This window comes from Neomonachus schauinslandi, chromosome 3 (genome assembly GCF_002201575.2).
Source record: "Neomonachus schauinslandi chromosome 3, ASM220157v2, whole genome shotgun sequence".
NCBI lineage: Eukaryota > Metazoa > Chordata > Mammalia > Carnivora > Phocidae > Neomonachus > Neomonachus schauinslandi.
Window position 1 is genome coordinate 185,887,959 of NC_058405.1, and position 16,056 is coordinate 185,904,014.

The following is a 16,056-nucleotide window of genomic DNA, read 5'->3' on the forward strand; positions in this document are numbered from 1 at the left end:
ATCATCTGAGGTAGTGACAGTCTCCTTAGAGTGCGCAGAAAGGGTTCATGGTCTGTCTCCATAAATGAGCAAGAGACCATAATTCAGCTAATTCTTCAGAGTGTTCTAGTACTGTAGTGTGTTGTGCTGGGAACACATAGATCATGAGGTAGGGTTAGGAACTTGCAATCTTTTGTGTGTGTGTGTGTGTGTGTGTGTGTGTGTGTGGAAGGAAGTGGATGGGGGGCAATGACACACAGGCACGTAATACTTAGAGTTACAGGTTAGTCAAGAAAGCACATGGGCTAGCTATTCTCACCCAGTTGGAGAGGTGGGTGTCAGGAATTGGGTGACACTGTTGATAGACAGTAATACCTGCACTAATTTTCACTTGAAGAACAGTAGGATTTAACCCAGTTGAAGGAAACAGTTCCTGTAAAGGCTCGGAAATGCATGAGAACATACTGGCTCAGGTAGCAGCTAAATAATTTGGTCTGGCCTGGAGCCATTGTGTGTCTGAGGGATAAATGAAGAGCGAGGAGTCTAAGATGAGGCAAGCCAGTCATGAGGGCCCTTAAACGTGTCTTGTTAGAGGGTTAGAATTTATTTCAGGGTGAAGGATGGTGTTATATGTAAGCCAGGAATGATTATTTTGGTGGAACTTAAGGTGTTGTGCTGGGGAATGTGAGCAAAACGGATGTTGGGAAACCAAGTAAGGGACTTTTAGAAATGTGGATGAGAAAGTGAAAGCCTAAACTGTATGTGTGGCAGTGAGAAAGGAGATGAGGTGCTGGATTGGACTAGTAACTAGGAACTATAAATGATAGAATTTGTTAAGCGGTTGGTCTTCAAATTTTAAAGAATTCTATGATTTTTCACACTAGCAGCTTTACAACATTGCTGTTGAAACCTTGTAGACACACTGTTAGATCTTGAATCAGAAAATCCTTTGTAGGGATGAGCAAAGAAGTGCCACCCCAAGAGAATTCTGATGTTACTCTCCTGGTGGTCTCCTTCTCCCATGTCTAGGAGATGGGATGTGGTAGTGTGGAGTGAGGAGGTAGGTAAATGTCGGGGGAGAGTCCATTCAGTTTAGAAGAGCATGACACTGTTCTGCCTACTGCGACATACCAGAGCTGAGTTCTTACAGAGCTGGTTTCATCACTCACTTGCAGTACAAGCAACTGTGAATGGTGTAGTTTCTGCATCTACCAGCTTCTCCTGATGATACAGGTCGGTTATGTTGGAGTGTTTCTCTGCTTGGCTACAGGTTTCTTTGTCTTTTGTCTTTTTTCTTTTTTTTAAGATTTTATGTATTTATTTGACAGAGACACAGCGAGAGAGAGAGGAAACACAAGCAGAGCGGGAGTGGGAGAGGGAGAAGCAGGCTTCCCACTGAGCAGGGAGCCCGATGCGGGGCTTGATCCCAGGGCCCTGGGATCATGAGCTGAGCCGAAGGCAGACGCTTAACAACTGAGCCATCCAGGTGCCCCTGGCTTCAGGTTTCTAAGAGTATTTTCTTGTAATCACAGCTAGAACAGGAGAGAAGAGAGGCAGAAATGAGGGCAAAACGGGAAGAGGAGGAACGAAAGAGGCAAGAAGAACTGCGAAGACAACAGGAGGAAATTCTTCGGAGGCAGCAGGAGGAAGAAAGGAAGAGGCGGGAGGAAGAAGAGCTTGCCCGAAGGAAACAGGTATACCTCGGAGAACACGGACCCCAGAATTAGCCCTGAACCGCATTCATGGTTCTTGGGAGATGGTCCCTCTGAGGTTGAGATCTGGGAGTTAACAGCAGGATTGGGATTAGAGCCTTAGGAGATTCACTTCCTTTAGAAGAAATATCTGTGACCCAGTAGCAGCCCCTGGGGGGGTAGCTTCAGTCCTGGTAAATAACCGGAGTTGATTTCTTTGAGTATTCTCAGTAAGATTTCGGAAGTAACTGAGTCTTTGCTTTATAACCAGTGATGATGAACAGTTTTTGTGGACTTTGGCTATTTATATTTCTTTTTTGGGAATTCTCTTTTCATGTGCAGGACCCATTTTTCTGTTGGGATTTTTACAAATCCCAGTTGAAACAATCCACTCTGTAATAGACCCAAAGTCCACTTTATCTCACATTTCATACTCATTGTTGGCCCCAAGAGGTACTCTGTGGAAAACAAAAGGGTCCCTGCTGAGATTAGATTTGAACTACTAATATTTCCTAGGGTTACACTCTACACTAGCACGTAAGGGCTCTAAGAAGTATTGCAGTAAAGAAATCAGTCTAATTCTGTGTTGCTCAGTATTTCCTAAATTTTGACAGTGAGACACCTCCCCTTTTTTAAGATTTTACTTATTTATTTGAGAGAGAGAGAGAGATCACGAGCAGTGGGGAGGGGCAGAGGGAGAGGGAGAAGCAGACTCCCTGCCAAGCAGGGAGCCTGATGCGGGGCTCCGTCCCAGGACCCTGAGATCATGGTCTGAGCGAAAGGCAGATGCTTAACTGACTGAACCACCCAGGTGACAGAGACCCTTTTCTTTGTACTTGACATGGGCGACTTTGTTCTTCAGAACACGTTCTAGAATACACAACTTTGCTCAGTACTTCTGACTAGAGAGCTTATTTCTACCACACCAGGCATTTTTGTTTGCTATGTTGATTTGACCTATGTTCTGGGTTCTCAGTTGATTTGAGGGGGTGGGTAAATAAGGATTAATGGTACCAAAGAGAAGCCAAAGCCTCAGGCCTCCTGTAGCCCTTTCTGGGGTTAATTAGTAAATGCAATAGCTAATGTAGAAACTAGGATGGACTCTCAGTGTAGTGCTATTTAACTGCTGCTATTTTATTTTATTTATTTTTATTTGTTTATTTTTTAGAGAATAGAGCGTGTGCGCGCTTTAGTGGGTGGGTGGCGAGGATAGGGGCAGAGGGAGAAGAAGAATCTTATTATTATTTACTATTATTTTTTTTTTTTAGAGAGAGAGGGAGGGGGGAGGGGAAGAGGGCAAGAGAGAAGATCTCAAGTGGACTCCACACCCAGTGTGGAGCCCGACACGGGGCTTGATCCCTCAACCCTGAGATCATGACCTGGGCCAAAATCAAGAGTCAGACACTTAACCGGCTGAACGCCCAGGTGCCCCACTACTTTAAATACAAATTATTTTAATTGTTGATATGTTTACTTCCCAACTTTTTTTACTTTTTGCTCTAGATCCTGGTTATATTCTTTTTAGATTTACTGTTGACAGAGCCTTAGCAACACATAGTCTGTTTCTTTTCAGATTATAATGGGATATATAAATCAAGATCCAGAGTTCGTTTCTTTCTGTGTCTCTCTCTCTCTCTCTCTCTCTCTCTCACACACACACACACACCCTTTTTTTTTTTTTTAAATTTAGGAAGAAGCTCTGCGACGCCAAAGGGAGCAAGAAATTGCATTAAGGCGACAGCGAGAAGAGGAAGAAAGACAACAGCAAGAAGAAGCTCTTCGGAGACTGGAAGAGAGGAGAAGAGAAGAGGAGGAAAGGCGGAAGCAAGAAGAGTTGTTACGCAAGCAGGTGACAGATGGTTTGCTTTTCTCATTTCTTCTTTGAAGCTAGGAATTTGTGATTGGAAAGTGTTTGGATATGAGGATAGCCGGTTTACTGAAAATTATTAGAAGAGACCTAACTGACTCTTACTACTTTTGTAATGACTGTCCCACGGGTAATTACAAAAGCTGGACAAAATATCAAAGAACCAAAATCCCCTCAGAATACCAGAGAGAAATCTAAAGAAGGCCTACCCTTTAAAAAAACAAATGAGAGATCTGCAAGTTGACCACTTTTGCCTGAGGGTACTCTCACTTTTCTAAAGTGCACTATTCAGTGCTCCTTCATATTTTCACAGGCTGTGTAACAGTGGACACTAACCAGTTCTAGTCCAACCAGGTCATTCTGCCACTACAGGCAGCCAGAACTCCTAAAGCATTTCCTTTTAATGTTTAAGAACTTAGATTTTTTTTTTTATTAGTAGACTTTATTTTTAGAGCAGTATTGGATTTTCAGAAAAATCTGGATGATAATATGGTTTTCTCTATTATTATCTTACATTAATATGGCACATTTGTCACATTAAACCATTATTGATGTATTGTTATTAACTAAAATCCATAGTTTTTTTTTTCACATTTCATCAATTTTTCCCTCATGTCTTTTTTTCTTTCTTTTTTTTTTTTTTTTAAGATTTTATTTATTTATTTGAGACAGAGAGAATGAGAGACAGAGAGCATGAGAGGGGGGAGGGTCAGAGGGAGAAGCAGACTCCCTGCTGAGCAGGGAGCCCGATGTAGGACTCGATCCCGGGACTCCAGGATCATGACCTGAGCCGAAGGCAGTCGCTTAACCAACTGAGCCACCCAGGCGCCCTCATGTCTTTTTTTCTGTTTCCAGATCCCAAATCCAAAATATTATATTTAGTTGTCTCCTTAGCTTCTTTGCTTGACAGTCTCTCAGGCTTTCCTTGTTTTGAGGGTCTTTGGCAGTTTTAAGGTATAATGGTTCGTATGTTATAGGGTAACTCTCTCTTGGAACTCATCTGATGTTTTTCTTACAATTAAACTGGACTTACGGGGTTTGGAAAGTAAATCACACAGAGGCAAAGTGCCATTTTCATCACACTATATCAAGGATACATATTCTCAACAGGACTAATGACTGCTGGTGTAGACCTTGGTCACTTGGCAGCAGCAGTGCCTGTCAGGTTTTTCCACTGTAAACATTACTCTTCTCCCTACATACTGTACTCTTTGGAAGGAAATCACTGTGGGCAGTCCATACTTACACATGTAGATTGACACAAGCTGGACATTACCTGATTTTGTCTAAGTTCTTGATTGAAACTCTTTGAGCAACCTAAATACTATTAGAGGTAGATAGACCTCAAGGGTAGATTGTATGTCAGTTCATCGTTTGGCTTATTCATTTGACAGTTAACATATTTAGTTAAGGTACTATATGCCAGTTATTGTGCTTGATTCCTGGTGGAGTATGAAAGTTTTAAAGAAATGGTTTCTGTCCTTAAGAAGCTCACTGGCTATGTTGGTGATGATTATACAAGAAATAAATGCCACAGTTAGGATGCTTTCAGGTGCAAAATGAAAATATTCACCTAAAAATAGTTTAAACAACAGATCCCATATCAAGGATATAAGGCAGTAACTCAGTGCTATCATTAAGGACCCAGGTCCTTTGCAAAATTCTGCTCTAGTGTTTCTTGGTGGGTTTACTTTGACGTCAGATTTTTCACCTCATGATTAGGAGTTTTGGGTACCATGCCCTTGTACAGCCTGCAAGGGAATGATCCTTCTCTTATGCTTCTTTTGTTTCAGAAGAATACCTTCTCTAGAAGCCTCCCAGCAGATATCCCTTTGGCCTAAATCATTATCACATGGGTGCCCCTAGTTACATTGGAAGCTTTTTAAAAAGTGAAATCTGGCATTTTAGACGTCTGAGGTGACAGAGCCTCTGTCCCCAAGGAAGAAGCCTGAAAGGAATGGTTTTTGGCTAGGAAATAGTTGTTGCCACGGGTGGACTGGGAGCAAACAGAGGGTGAGGTATAATTGGACAAAATGAAATGGCAGAGGGGAAGTTTACCTCCTAAGGGCTAGGGAAGTCCTCGTAGGGTGGTTGATACCTGCCCTGAGTTCTGGAGAATGAAGGGGAATGGGCTATCTGAATAAAACACAGCATTGTAGGTACAGTAAGCAGACTCTGTGAAGGAGGGTGAGGAGAGTTCCAGAGGGCACGTTGAAATGGTTTTGTAGAAGGAAAGTAGAAGGACAATGAGCCAAGGTACAGGACCGAGTAGTAGAGGGATGGACAATGGGTCGAGGAGAGATGTTCCAAAGGACCCGTGGGTCACAAGGGGTGTGAATCAGGGATGGAATTTAAGTGTTCTTGTAAGGTTGCTCTGGTTCCAGAACTGGTTGATGCTTTCCTGGTAATCTGTCCTTGCAAGGTCTTGGTAGCTTTTCACCTTCAGCACCCTGAGAAGCTAGCTCTGCCTCAATATAGGAACAGTCTCCAGAAGCCTTTGCTGCAGTTGGTGGTGATCTCTTAGAGAGATCAGTGCTTACCACTGATGTTCAAAGTGACATTCCTTTCATGGAGAATTTAGCAAATAAATTGGAATTTTATCCTGTAAGCATGCCAAGCCTTTGTAGCTACTGTAAATATATTTTAAAAGAAAACTTACCTCTGCCTTTTGTCATCATAAACAGAGTTTCTGTTCTCTCTGGTACTTGTATAGTTTTTTGACAGAAACCTTCTAAAGTGATTCAGATTTTTTTTTTTTAAACACAATTAAATTTTATTCTCTTTTATTTTTCCTTCTGGGAAGGAAGAGGAGGCTGCAAAATGGGCCCGGGAAGAAGAAGAAGCCCAGCGTCGATTAGAGGAGAACCGGCTGCGGATGGAAGAGGAGGCAGCCCGACTCCGGCATGAAGAAGAGGAGCGGAAGAGGAAGGAATTGGAGCTCCAGCGGCAGAAGGAGTTGCTGCGCCAGAGGCAGCAGCAGCAGGAGGCTCTCCGCAGGTTGCAGCAGCAGCAGCAGCAGCAGCAGCTGGCTCAGATGAAGGTAGAGCCTCGGCACAGCCACAGGGGCTCCTTGCCTGGTAGTTGTAGGTGGATGCTGGCAGGAGCAGTAGCAGTAAAGCAGTGTGCTTTCTTTAGTACTGAACGTTAGTAGTTCCCCCCCCCCGCCCCCCAAGTAAGCTCCATGCCCAGTGTGGGGCTTGAACTCACGACCCGGACAAAGAGTTGCATGCTCTACCGATTGAGCAAGCCAAGCAGCCAGCAAGACTTAGTGACTGGATTTGAGGGACAAAGACAGAGCTGGGGTGGCTGCCAGGTAGTAAGCCTTCGGTGACCATAAAGTTGTGGCATTAGTGATGGAATGGGAGTAATTAGGAAGCTTTATGGCAGGGTCCCAAGAACTTTACATGTGATCTGTGGTTAGCAGTATGGTTTAGTGTCCCCTATCTTCAGGGAGCTCATGGGAGAAAGACATATAAATAGGAAATGTGAATACAAAGTGGTGAGTCTAGTGAGAGAGGTGGCAGTTCTCCGGGTGTGAGCACATGGGAATTTGTTAGGAATGCAGATTCTCAGGTCCCACACCAGACTTCCTAAATCAGAACCTTTTGGGGGTGGGACCCAGTAATCTGTGTTTGAACAAAGCTTCCAGGGCATTCTTCTGCTTCCTCTAAAATGTGAGAACCACTGTCCACATGGGAATTATGGGAAGACTTCCTAGAAGAAGTTAACTTCTAAACTGAGTCATTAGGGAGGAAAATGAAAAACAAGAAAAAGCTAAATAGGCAGTTTGGAGAATGGAGGGGTTTTTGAGAGAGGAGACATGGTGTGAGCAGAGGAATGAAGTTCAGAAACACTGTGGTATGTTTGGGGGAATTTAAAAAGTCAGTTACTACTGCTGGCAAGTGAGGTCTGAGAGAAGTGTGGGCAGGGTCTGTGTCACCTTGGGTTGTATATACTCTATTAAAGAATTAGGACTTAAAGGTGTGTAAAACAGAGTGGGACACTAAAGTGTTTTCATCTAGGAAATAGCACTGTCCGATTTGCAGGAGCAAATATTTATCACTTTGAGAACTAAATGGAAGATGGACTTGTAAGGAACAGAACTGGAGGTGAGCAGAGTGCTTGTGAGGGGCTGGTGGAGTGGTCCAGGTGAAGGAGAGGAAGGTGGTGGTAGGGGCTCCTTGCCTGGTAGTTTTGATATCTTGTGGTAGGTAGAAATGATATCTTGTGGTAGGATTGGAAAGGTGGAGTTGAAGATGGCAGTAATTATTGAGTGTTTGCTTTGTGTCAAGCACTGGACCACAGCTTTTCATATGTTACATCATTTTATCTTTACAACCATCGTTAAAAGCTTAAGTGTGGATACCTATGTTCTGCCAAAGAGGAAAAATGTTCAGGAGCTTAGTTTTAGCTTGCTTTGGGTCCAGCTGAGAGTTGAGAGCAGAGCCGTGCATTAGAACCCATGTATCTTTGGCTCCAGGGCCCTGAAAAGGCTGTCAGAAGACTGTTCTTAGAGGCCACATCATAGAATGTGGTGACTGGTAAGATTATGGGGAAAAGGGGGAAGACAAAGGCACAAGTAACTTCCAGATCTCTAACTTCTCTGGCTGTCTTCTGTGTGTCTGGTTTTGACCTGTTATCTTCCAATAAAGACTGTAGAGATTTTTTTTTTTAATGATTTTATTTATTTGAGAGAGAGTGAGAGACAGAACACAAGCGGAGGGGAAGGGGCAAAGGGAGAAGCAGACTCCCTGCTGAGCAGGGAGCCCAACGCAGGGCTTGATCTCAGGACCCTGGGATCATGACCTGAGCTGAAGGCAGACGCTTAACCACTGAGCTACCCAGGTGCCACAAGACTGTAGAGATATTTTGTAGATAAACATTCTGAGTGAAGATAAAGAACTTGAGGTGGTTATGAGGAATTGCTAAAGGTTCTCTGGAGTGGGGGGTGGGGGGAGTTTTTTTTTTTTTTTTAAGATTTTATTTATTTATTTGACAGAGCTATAATGAGAGAGGGAACACAAGCAGGGGAAGTGGGAGAGGGAGAAGCAGGCTTCCCGTGGAGCAGGGAGCCCGATGTGGGGCTCGATCCCAGGACCCTGGGATCATGACCTGAGCCGAAGGCAGACGCTTAACGACTGAGCCACCCAGGTGCCCCGAAAAAAGTTTTTTAAAGAGGGCTTTATTGAGATAGAACTGACATACCATACAATTGGACCAGTTAAAGTAGAGAATTCAATAATTTCAGTATATTCAGATATGTGCAACTGTCACCATGTGGATTTTGACATTTTCAGTATCACCCTAGGCCCCCCCAAAACACCCTCTGGCTGTCACACCCTACCCCCTGTTCTCCCCAGCCCAAAGTAACTCCTAATCTACTTTCTGTCTAGATTTGCCTATTCTAGACATTTCCCATAAATACAATCATATGATATGTGGTGCTTTGTGACTGGCTTCTTTGAATTAGCATAGTGGTTTCAAGGTTCACTTATACTGTAATACGAATCAGTACTTTATTCCTTTTTATGGCTGAATAGTATTCCACTATATGGACATGCCAGCTTTCGTGTATCCATTCCTCAGTTGATGGACATTTGAGCTGTTTCTGTCTTTTGGCTATTATGAGTATTGCTTTTACAGATAAATATTTATGTACAAGCTTTTATGTAGATGTATAAACCTAGGAGTGGAATTGCTGGGCCGTATGAGAAGTATGTGTTTAATGGTTTGAGAAACTACCAGACTGTTTTCCAAAGTGGCTGTACCGTTTTATATTACCACCAGCAGCAGTATATGGGAATTCAAATTTCTCCAGATCTTCATTAATCCTTATTATCTGATGTTTTGATTGTTGCCACCCTTGTAGGTGTGAAATGATATCTTGTGGTTTTGGCTTGCATTTGATGACAAATGATGTCGAGTATCTTTTCATGTGTTTATTGGCCATTTGTGTAGCTTTGAAGAAATTTCTATTCAAATCCTTTGCCTGCTTTTAATCTAGGTTTGTCTTACTGAATTATAAGAGTTCTTTATATATATTCTAGATATTCTGTTCACGTGGTCTATACATCTGTCATTATGCTAGTAACACACCATCTTGATATTTTATTGCTTTGTTTAACTTTTGAAATCAGAAAGTGTGAGTCCTCCAACTTTTTCTTTTTCCATATTGTTTGGCTATTTTGGGTCTCTTTCAGTTCCATATGGATTGTAGAATGAGCTTATCAATTTCCACGAAGAAGCCAGCTGGGATTTTGACAGAGATTGCCTTGACTCTGTAGATCAGTTTGAGGAGCTTTGCCACCTTAACAATATTAAGTCTTCTTCTTTTTTTTTTAAAGATTTTATTTATTTATTTGAGACAGAATGAGAGCGAGCACATGAGACGGGGGAGGGTCAGAGGGAGAAGCAGACTCCCTGCTGAGCAGGGAGCCCGATGCGGGACTCGATCCAGGGACTCCAGGATCATGACCTGAGCCGAAGGCAGTCGCTTAACCAACTGAGCCACCCAGGCGCCCCCAGTATTAAGTCTTCTGATCCATAAACATGGGATGATTTTTATTTAGATCCTCTTGAATTTCTTTCAGTACTTTATAGTTTTTAGAGTGTAACTTTTGTATTACTTCTGTTAAACTTATTAAGTATTTTGTTCTTTTTGATGTTCTTGTAAATGGAGTTTTCAAAATGTCATTTTCAGATTGTTCATTGCAAGTATATAGATACATAATTGTTATTTTTTTTAAAGATTTTATTTATTTGTTTGGCAGGGAGAGATAACAGCGAGAGAGGGAACACAAGCAGGGGGAGGGGGAGTGGGAGAGGGAAAAGCAGGCTTCCCATGGAGCAGAGAGCCCGATGCGGGGCTTGATCCCAGGACCCTGAGATCATGACCTGAGCCAAAGGCAGATGCTTAATGACTGAGCCATCCAGGCGCCCCTACAATTGATACTTGTATATTGAGCTTGTATCCTGCAATCTTGCTGAACTGCTTTATTAATATTTCTTAATGGATTCATTAGGATTTTCTGTACACAAAATTTTGTCATCTGCAAATAGAGATGGTTTTACCTCAACCTTTCCAATCTTTTATTTCATTTTCTCCCTAGTTGTCCTGGCTAGAACCTCTAATACAATGTTGAATAGAAATAGCAAATTGAGTATCTTTGTCTTGTTTCTGATCTTGGGGAAGGAAGCATTCAGTCTTTCACCATTAAATTTAATGTTATTTGTGGATTTTTTTGCAGATGCCCTTCATCAGGCTGAGGAAGTTTCCTTCTATTCCTTCTTTGTTGAGCATTTTTATCCTGAAAGGGTGTTGGATTTTGTCAGATGCTTTGTGTCTGTTGAGATGATCATGTTTTTTTATTTTGTTTTGTTTCTATCAATATAGTGTAATATATTAATTGATTTTCAGATGTTGAACCACTGTTGGATTCCTGGGATAAATCCTACTTGGCATATAATTCTATTTTTATATGTTGCTGGACTTGTTTTGCTGGTATTTTGGTGAGGATTTTTGTGTTCATAAGAGATTTTGGTCTGTAAGTAATTTTTTCTTTCTTGTGATGTCTTTGTCTGATTTGGTGTCACAGTGATGCTTGGCCTTGAAGAATGAGTTGGGAAATGTTTCTTCTATATTTTGGACGAGCTTGTGAAGAAGTGGTATTATTTCTTCTTTTTTTGTTTTTTTAAGATTTTATTTGAGAGAGAGAGCGAGAGTGAGTGAAAGAGCACGAGCAGGAGGAGCTGCAGAGGGAGAGGGAGAAGCAGGCTCCCTGCTGAGTAGGGAGCCTGACACGGGACTTTGGGATCATGACCTGAGGTAAAGGCAGACGCTTAACAGACTAAACCTCATAGGCGCCCCAAAGTGGTATTACTTCTTTAAATCTTTGGTAGACTTCAGTGGTTAAACCATCTAGGCTTTTCTTTGTGGATAGTTTTTTGATGACTAATTCAGTGTCTTTACTTTTTTTTTTTTTAACTGCAAAGAAAACTTATTTTACAGATCACTAGCCATTAATTTTTATCATTAGTTCTTACATAAATACTGCCTGGTGCCATTATCCAAATGGCAGGACCATTTTATGTCCACACTTCACTTCTGTATTCACAAAGAGAATTTGCATGACTTACATAAATGTAACTATCGGGGGTGCCTGGGTTGTTCAGTCAGTTGAGCATGAAACTCATGATCTCAGAGTTATGGGATCTGCCCACATCAGGCTCCGCGCTCAGCACAGAGTCTGCTTGTCCTTTCCTTCCGTCTCTGCCCCTCTCCCCGTGTGCACACTCGTGCTTTCTAGCTCTCTCAAATAAATAAATAAAATCTTTAAAAAAAAAAAAATTAATGTAACTATCAGTGAAGGCTTAACAGTGGAGATGCAATCTAACATCCATAGTATCTAATGTTTTGCAGATGGCAATGTAGGGGAGATGTATTTTTAATTACCTTTCATTTGAGTGACCTTATTTAAAATTAATAACTTAGACGTTCTTAGTCTCCTAAGGAGATTTTCAAAAGCACTTAATAGAAATGGTTAGTGAGATTTTTTAAGAAATATCTTCCATGTCCACATGCTGTTGTGATTTCTGCACCATTTTTGCTTCCAGCTGCTTTCCTTTGCCTGCAAAAGGGGCCCGGATAAAATGATGTTTTGCTTGACTTCTTTGATGTCCTGAGCTTTCTGTAATTCTTTATTTTTCTTTAATTGGTTCATTATAAATTTAGCTTTTTGTTTCTGGTTGATCTCTTCAACTCTCCATTGCATCAGTAGTTTTATACCATAGCTCTCACTCATATTTGATAGGTTCATTTCTATGTTTTTCAAATTTGAATGAATTATCCACTGTAAGCTTTTTACCAGCTGCTATATGGAATGCTTTACTCCATCTGAGCTTGTAATGAGTGCGCTTCTTTTTAAAGTTTTTAATGAGACTTGGATTTACAGAATCTGAGTACCTTACAGTTATTGCAGACAAACATCATGCCATGGCTGGGGTGAATGAGCCCTGAACAGAAATAGCACTTCTCAATACACATGTTGCAACCGTGTGGGTTCCCACTGACCAAATGCCAGTCTTGAGTGGAATTCTCAATGTCTTCTTCTTCTTTTTTTTTGAATTTTAATTTATTACCAGGAACAATCAGTGATGAATTATATCACATTAAACATAAATGAATCCAGTGAGCCATGTCATTGGTATTTGAGGCTATATGCAGATCCCCTTTTCATTTCAGATAGGGCCGCCTTCTAGTAGGGCCACTGGTGGAAGGCTCTAGCTTTTAACATCCTTAGGCCATTTCTCAGGTTTCAGCTTCTGTATTATCTCTGATGAATGCATTTTGACTGGGGCAAGAGTCTCAGCAGCGTAATAGCTCAATGTCTTCCTAAAGGTCTATTTAGCTTGTCTGTTTCTTGAGTAAGTTTTTGGTAGTTTGTCTCTTTATAGGAATCTGTCTTCTTCATCTAGGTTATCTGATTGGTAAACAGTTGGTTATAGTATTCCTTTATATTCCTTTTTGTTTCTTTAAGATCAATAGTGATGTCCTCCTTTCCTGATTGTAGTAATTTGAGTCTTCTCCCTTTTTTTTCTTGGACAGTCATGCTAAGTAAATTTTGTTGATCTTTTTAAAGAATGAGCTTTTGGTTTTATTGATCTTTTTCTATTTTATCTGTTTCATTAATTTCTTCTCTAATTTTACTGTTTCTTTCTGCTTGCTTTAAGTTTACTTTGCTCTCTTTTTCTAGTATCTTAAAGGTAGAAGGTTAGTCTATTGATTTGAGATCTTCTTTCTCAGGATAGATGTTTGCAGTTATAAATTTCCCTCTAAGTATTGCTTTAGCTGCTACCCATAAGTTTTGATTTGTTCTTGGACTCATTGGTTATATAGAAGTGTTTTGTTTAATTTCCACTTATTTGTGAGTTTCCAAAATTTTTTTGTTACTTTGATTTCATCGTGATCAGAGAGAACATACTTTATATTATTTTTCTTTTTCTTTTATTTTACTTTATTTTTTAATATTAAGTAGGCTCCACACCCAGTGTAGGGCTTGAACTCATGACCCTGAGCTTGAGTTACATGCCCTACCAAATAAGCCAGCCAGGTGCCCCTATTTTTCCCTTTAAATGAATTATTGAAGTTGGTTTTATGTCCTGTTTTACCTTCCTTAGGTCTGTTCTGGAGAATGTTCCATGTTTCTTTGAGAAGAATGTATATTCTACTGTTATTGGCTAGAGTGTTCTATATAGATGTCTTTTAGGTCCAGTCAGTTTATAGTGTTGTTCAAGTCACCTAGATCCTTGTTGATCTCTACCTTATTGTTTTGTCCATTATTGAAAGTGGAGTATTAAAGTAATGAAGTCTTTAAGTATCATTGTCTAAATATTGTCAAGCTACTGAATTGTCTGTTTCCTTTAATTTCTGCCATTTCTTCATGTGTTTTGGTGCTCTGTTGTATGGCACATATATATTTACAGTTGTTTTATCTTCCTGCTGGATTGATTATTTGTTATACTTAAATGTCTCTCTTTATCTCTAATAACATTTTTTTAAAGTAGGCTCCATGCCCACTGTGAGCCCAACATGGGGTTTGAACTCAACGACCATGAGATCAAGACCTGAGCTAAGAATGAGAGTCAGCTGCCACTTAACCGATGAGTCACCCAAGCGCCCCCAACATTTTTTTAAAGTATATTTTGTCTGATAATGATTTAGAAACTCCAGCTTTCTTGTTTTTTCTGTTTGCCTGATATATCTTTATCCATCCTTTCACTTTCAACCTTTTTATACCTTTGAATGTAAAGTGTCTCTTTGAGACCATATAGTTGCATCTAATTTTTGTATCCAGTCTGACAATCACTGCCTTTTGATTGGATTCTTTAATCCTTTTACATTTAGTGATATTTATTTATTTATTTTTAAAGATTTTTTATTTATTTATTTGACAGAGAGAGACACAGCGAGAGAGGGAACACAAGCAGGGGGAGTGGGAGAGGGAGAAGCAGGCTCCCCGCAGAGCAGGGAGCCCGATGCGGGACTCGATCCCAAGACCGTGGGATCATGACCTGAGCTGAAGGCAGTCACTTAACCAACTGAGCCACCCAGGCGCCCCATTTAGTGATATTATTGATATAATTGGATTTATGTCTGCCATTTTACTTTGTTTTTTATGCCTATCTTTTTTGTTCCTCTATTCTTCCTTTACTGCTGCTGCTTTTTTTTATATGAATATTTCCTGTTGCAGCATTTTAATTCTTTAATGATTTAAATCACTATATATTTGTTAAATAACCTTACTTATCACCTCTTCTTTTCTTCATTTGTACCTGTGAATTAATGTTACCGTATGGAGTCATTTACTTAGCCCAGTATAGCTTCTTTCCCACTCACCTCCTTTGTGCTGTTTTTGACAAACATGTTAGATTTCTGTTACAAACCCAACTGTTTTCTGGCCTATCTACTTATTTAGACACACACACAAATTTTATATTTACATACACACACTACACACCACACATTTGTTTTTGTGCATTTTTTTTTTTTATTGGATTTGGATTACTTTCTGGGGTCACTTGCTTTCAGCCTGAAGAACTTCCATTAATATTTCTTGTAAGGCAGGTCTGCTAGCAACAAATTTTCTGAATTTATCTGGGAATGTCTTTATTTCAACTTTATTTTTGAAAGAGTTTTAGTGGATATAGAATTCCTTGTCAATTATTTCATTCTATGAGGACTTTGGATATCTCATCCCACTGCTTTCTGGCTTCCATTGTTTCTGATGAGAAGTCAGCTGTTAATTTTATGCTGATTCCCTTGTAAGTGACAATTTGTTTTTCTTCTTGCTGCTTTCAAGATTTTCTCTTGCATTTTTATCATGGTAATGTCTGTGGATGTCTTTATCTTATTATAGTTAAGCTTCCTGGATGTATAAATTAATGTTTTTTAAATAAATATCAGCCATGGTTTCTTCATACATTTTTTTCTTTTCCTTTCTCTCCTCTCCTTCTGGTACTTGCATTGTGCGCATATTGGTGCACTCAGTGGTATTTCACGTTTCTCTTTGTTTCTCTTCATTCTTTCTCTCTGTTTTTTGAGTTGTGTAATCTCTGTTGATCTGTAAGTTTCATTAATTTCTTTGGCTAGTTCACATATACTTTGAGCTCCTCTAGTGATTTTTCATTTTAGTTATTGGGCTTTTAAACTCCAGGATTTCATTCTGGTCTAAAAATAATCTCTGTCTCTTTATTGATATTTTGTATTTGATATGACATTGTCATCATGCCTTCCTTTACTACTTTAATTATGGTTTTATTTAGTTCTCTGAACATATTTATAAAACTGACGTTTTTGTTAAATCTGACATCTGGTCACTCTCATAGGTGGATGCCAGCTTTTTTCCTGGTATATAGGCCATTCTTTCTTGTTACTTTACATGTCTTATAATATTTTGTTGGAAGCTGGAATTTTTTGATAACATATTGTAGTGCACGCCCCATCATTATGACTCATTGGAT

The 16,056-nt window shown here is 40.2% G+C and overlaps 1 protein-coding gene and 1 pseudogene across 1 annotated transcript in view; one reads left to right on the forward strand and one right to left on the reverse strand.

The window, feature by feature from the left end:
- GIGYF2 (GRB10 interacting GYF protein 2) overlaps positions 1-16,056 on the forward strand; it is a 139,007-nt gene that overhangs the window by 103,709 nt on the left and 19,242 nt on the right. The window contains 3 exon segments of the mRNA XM_021690376.2: positions 1,512-1,673; positions 3,361-3,519; positions 6,341-6,577. Of these exon segments, the coding sequence (XP_021546051.1) occupies positions 1,512-1,673; positions 3,361-3,519; positions 6,341-6,577 (558 nt within the window).
- LOC110580708 lies at positions 12,091-12,580 on the reverse strand (annotated as a pseudogene).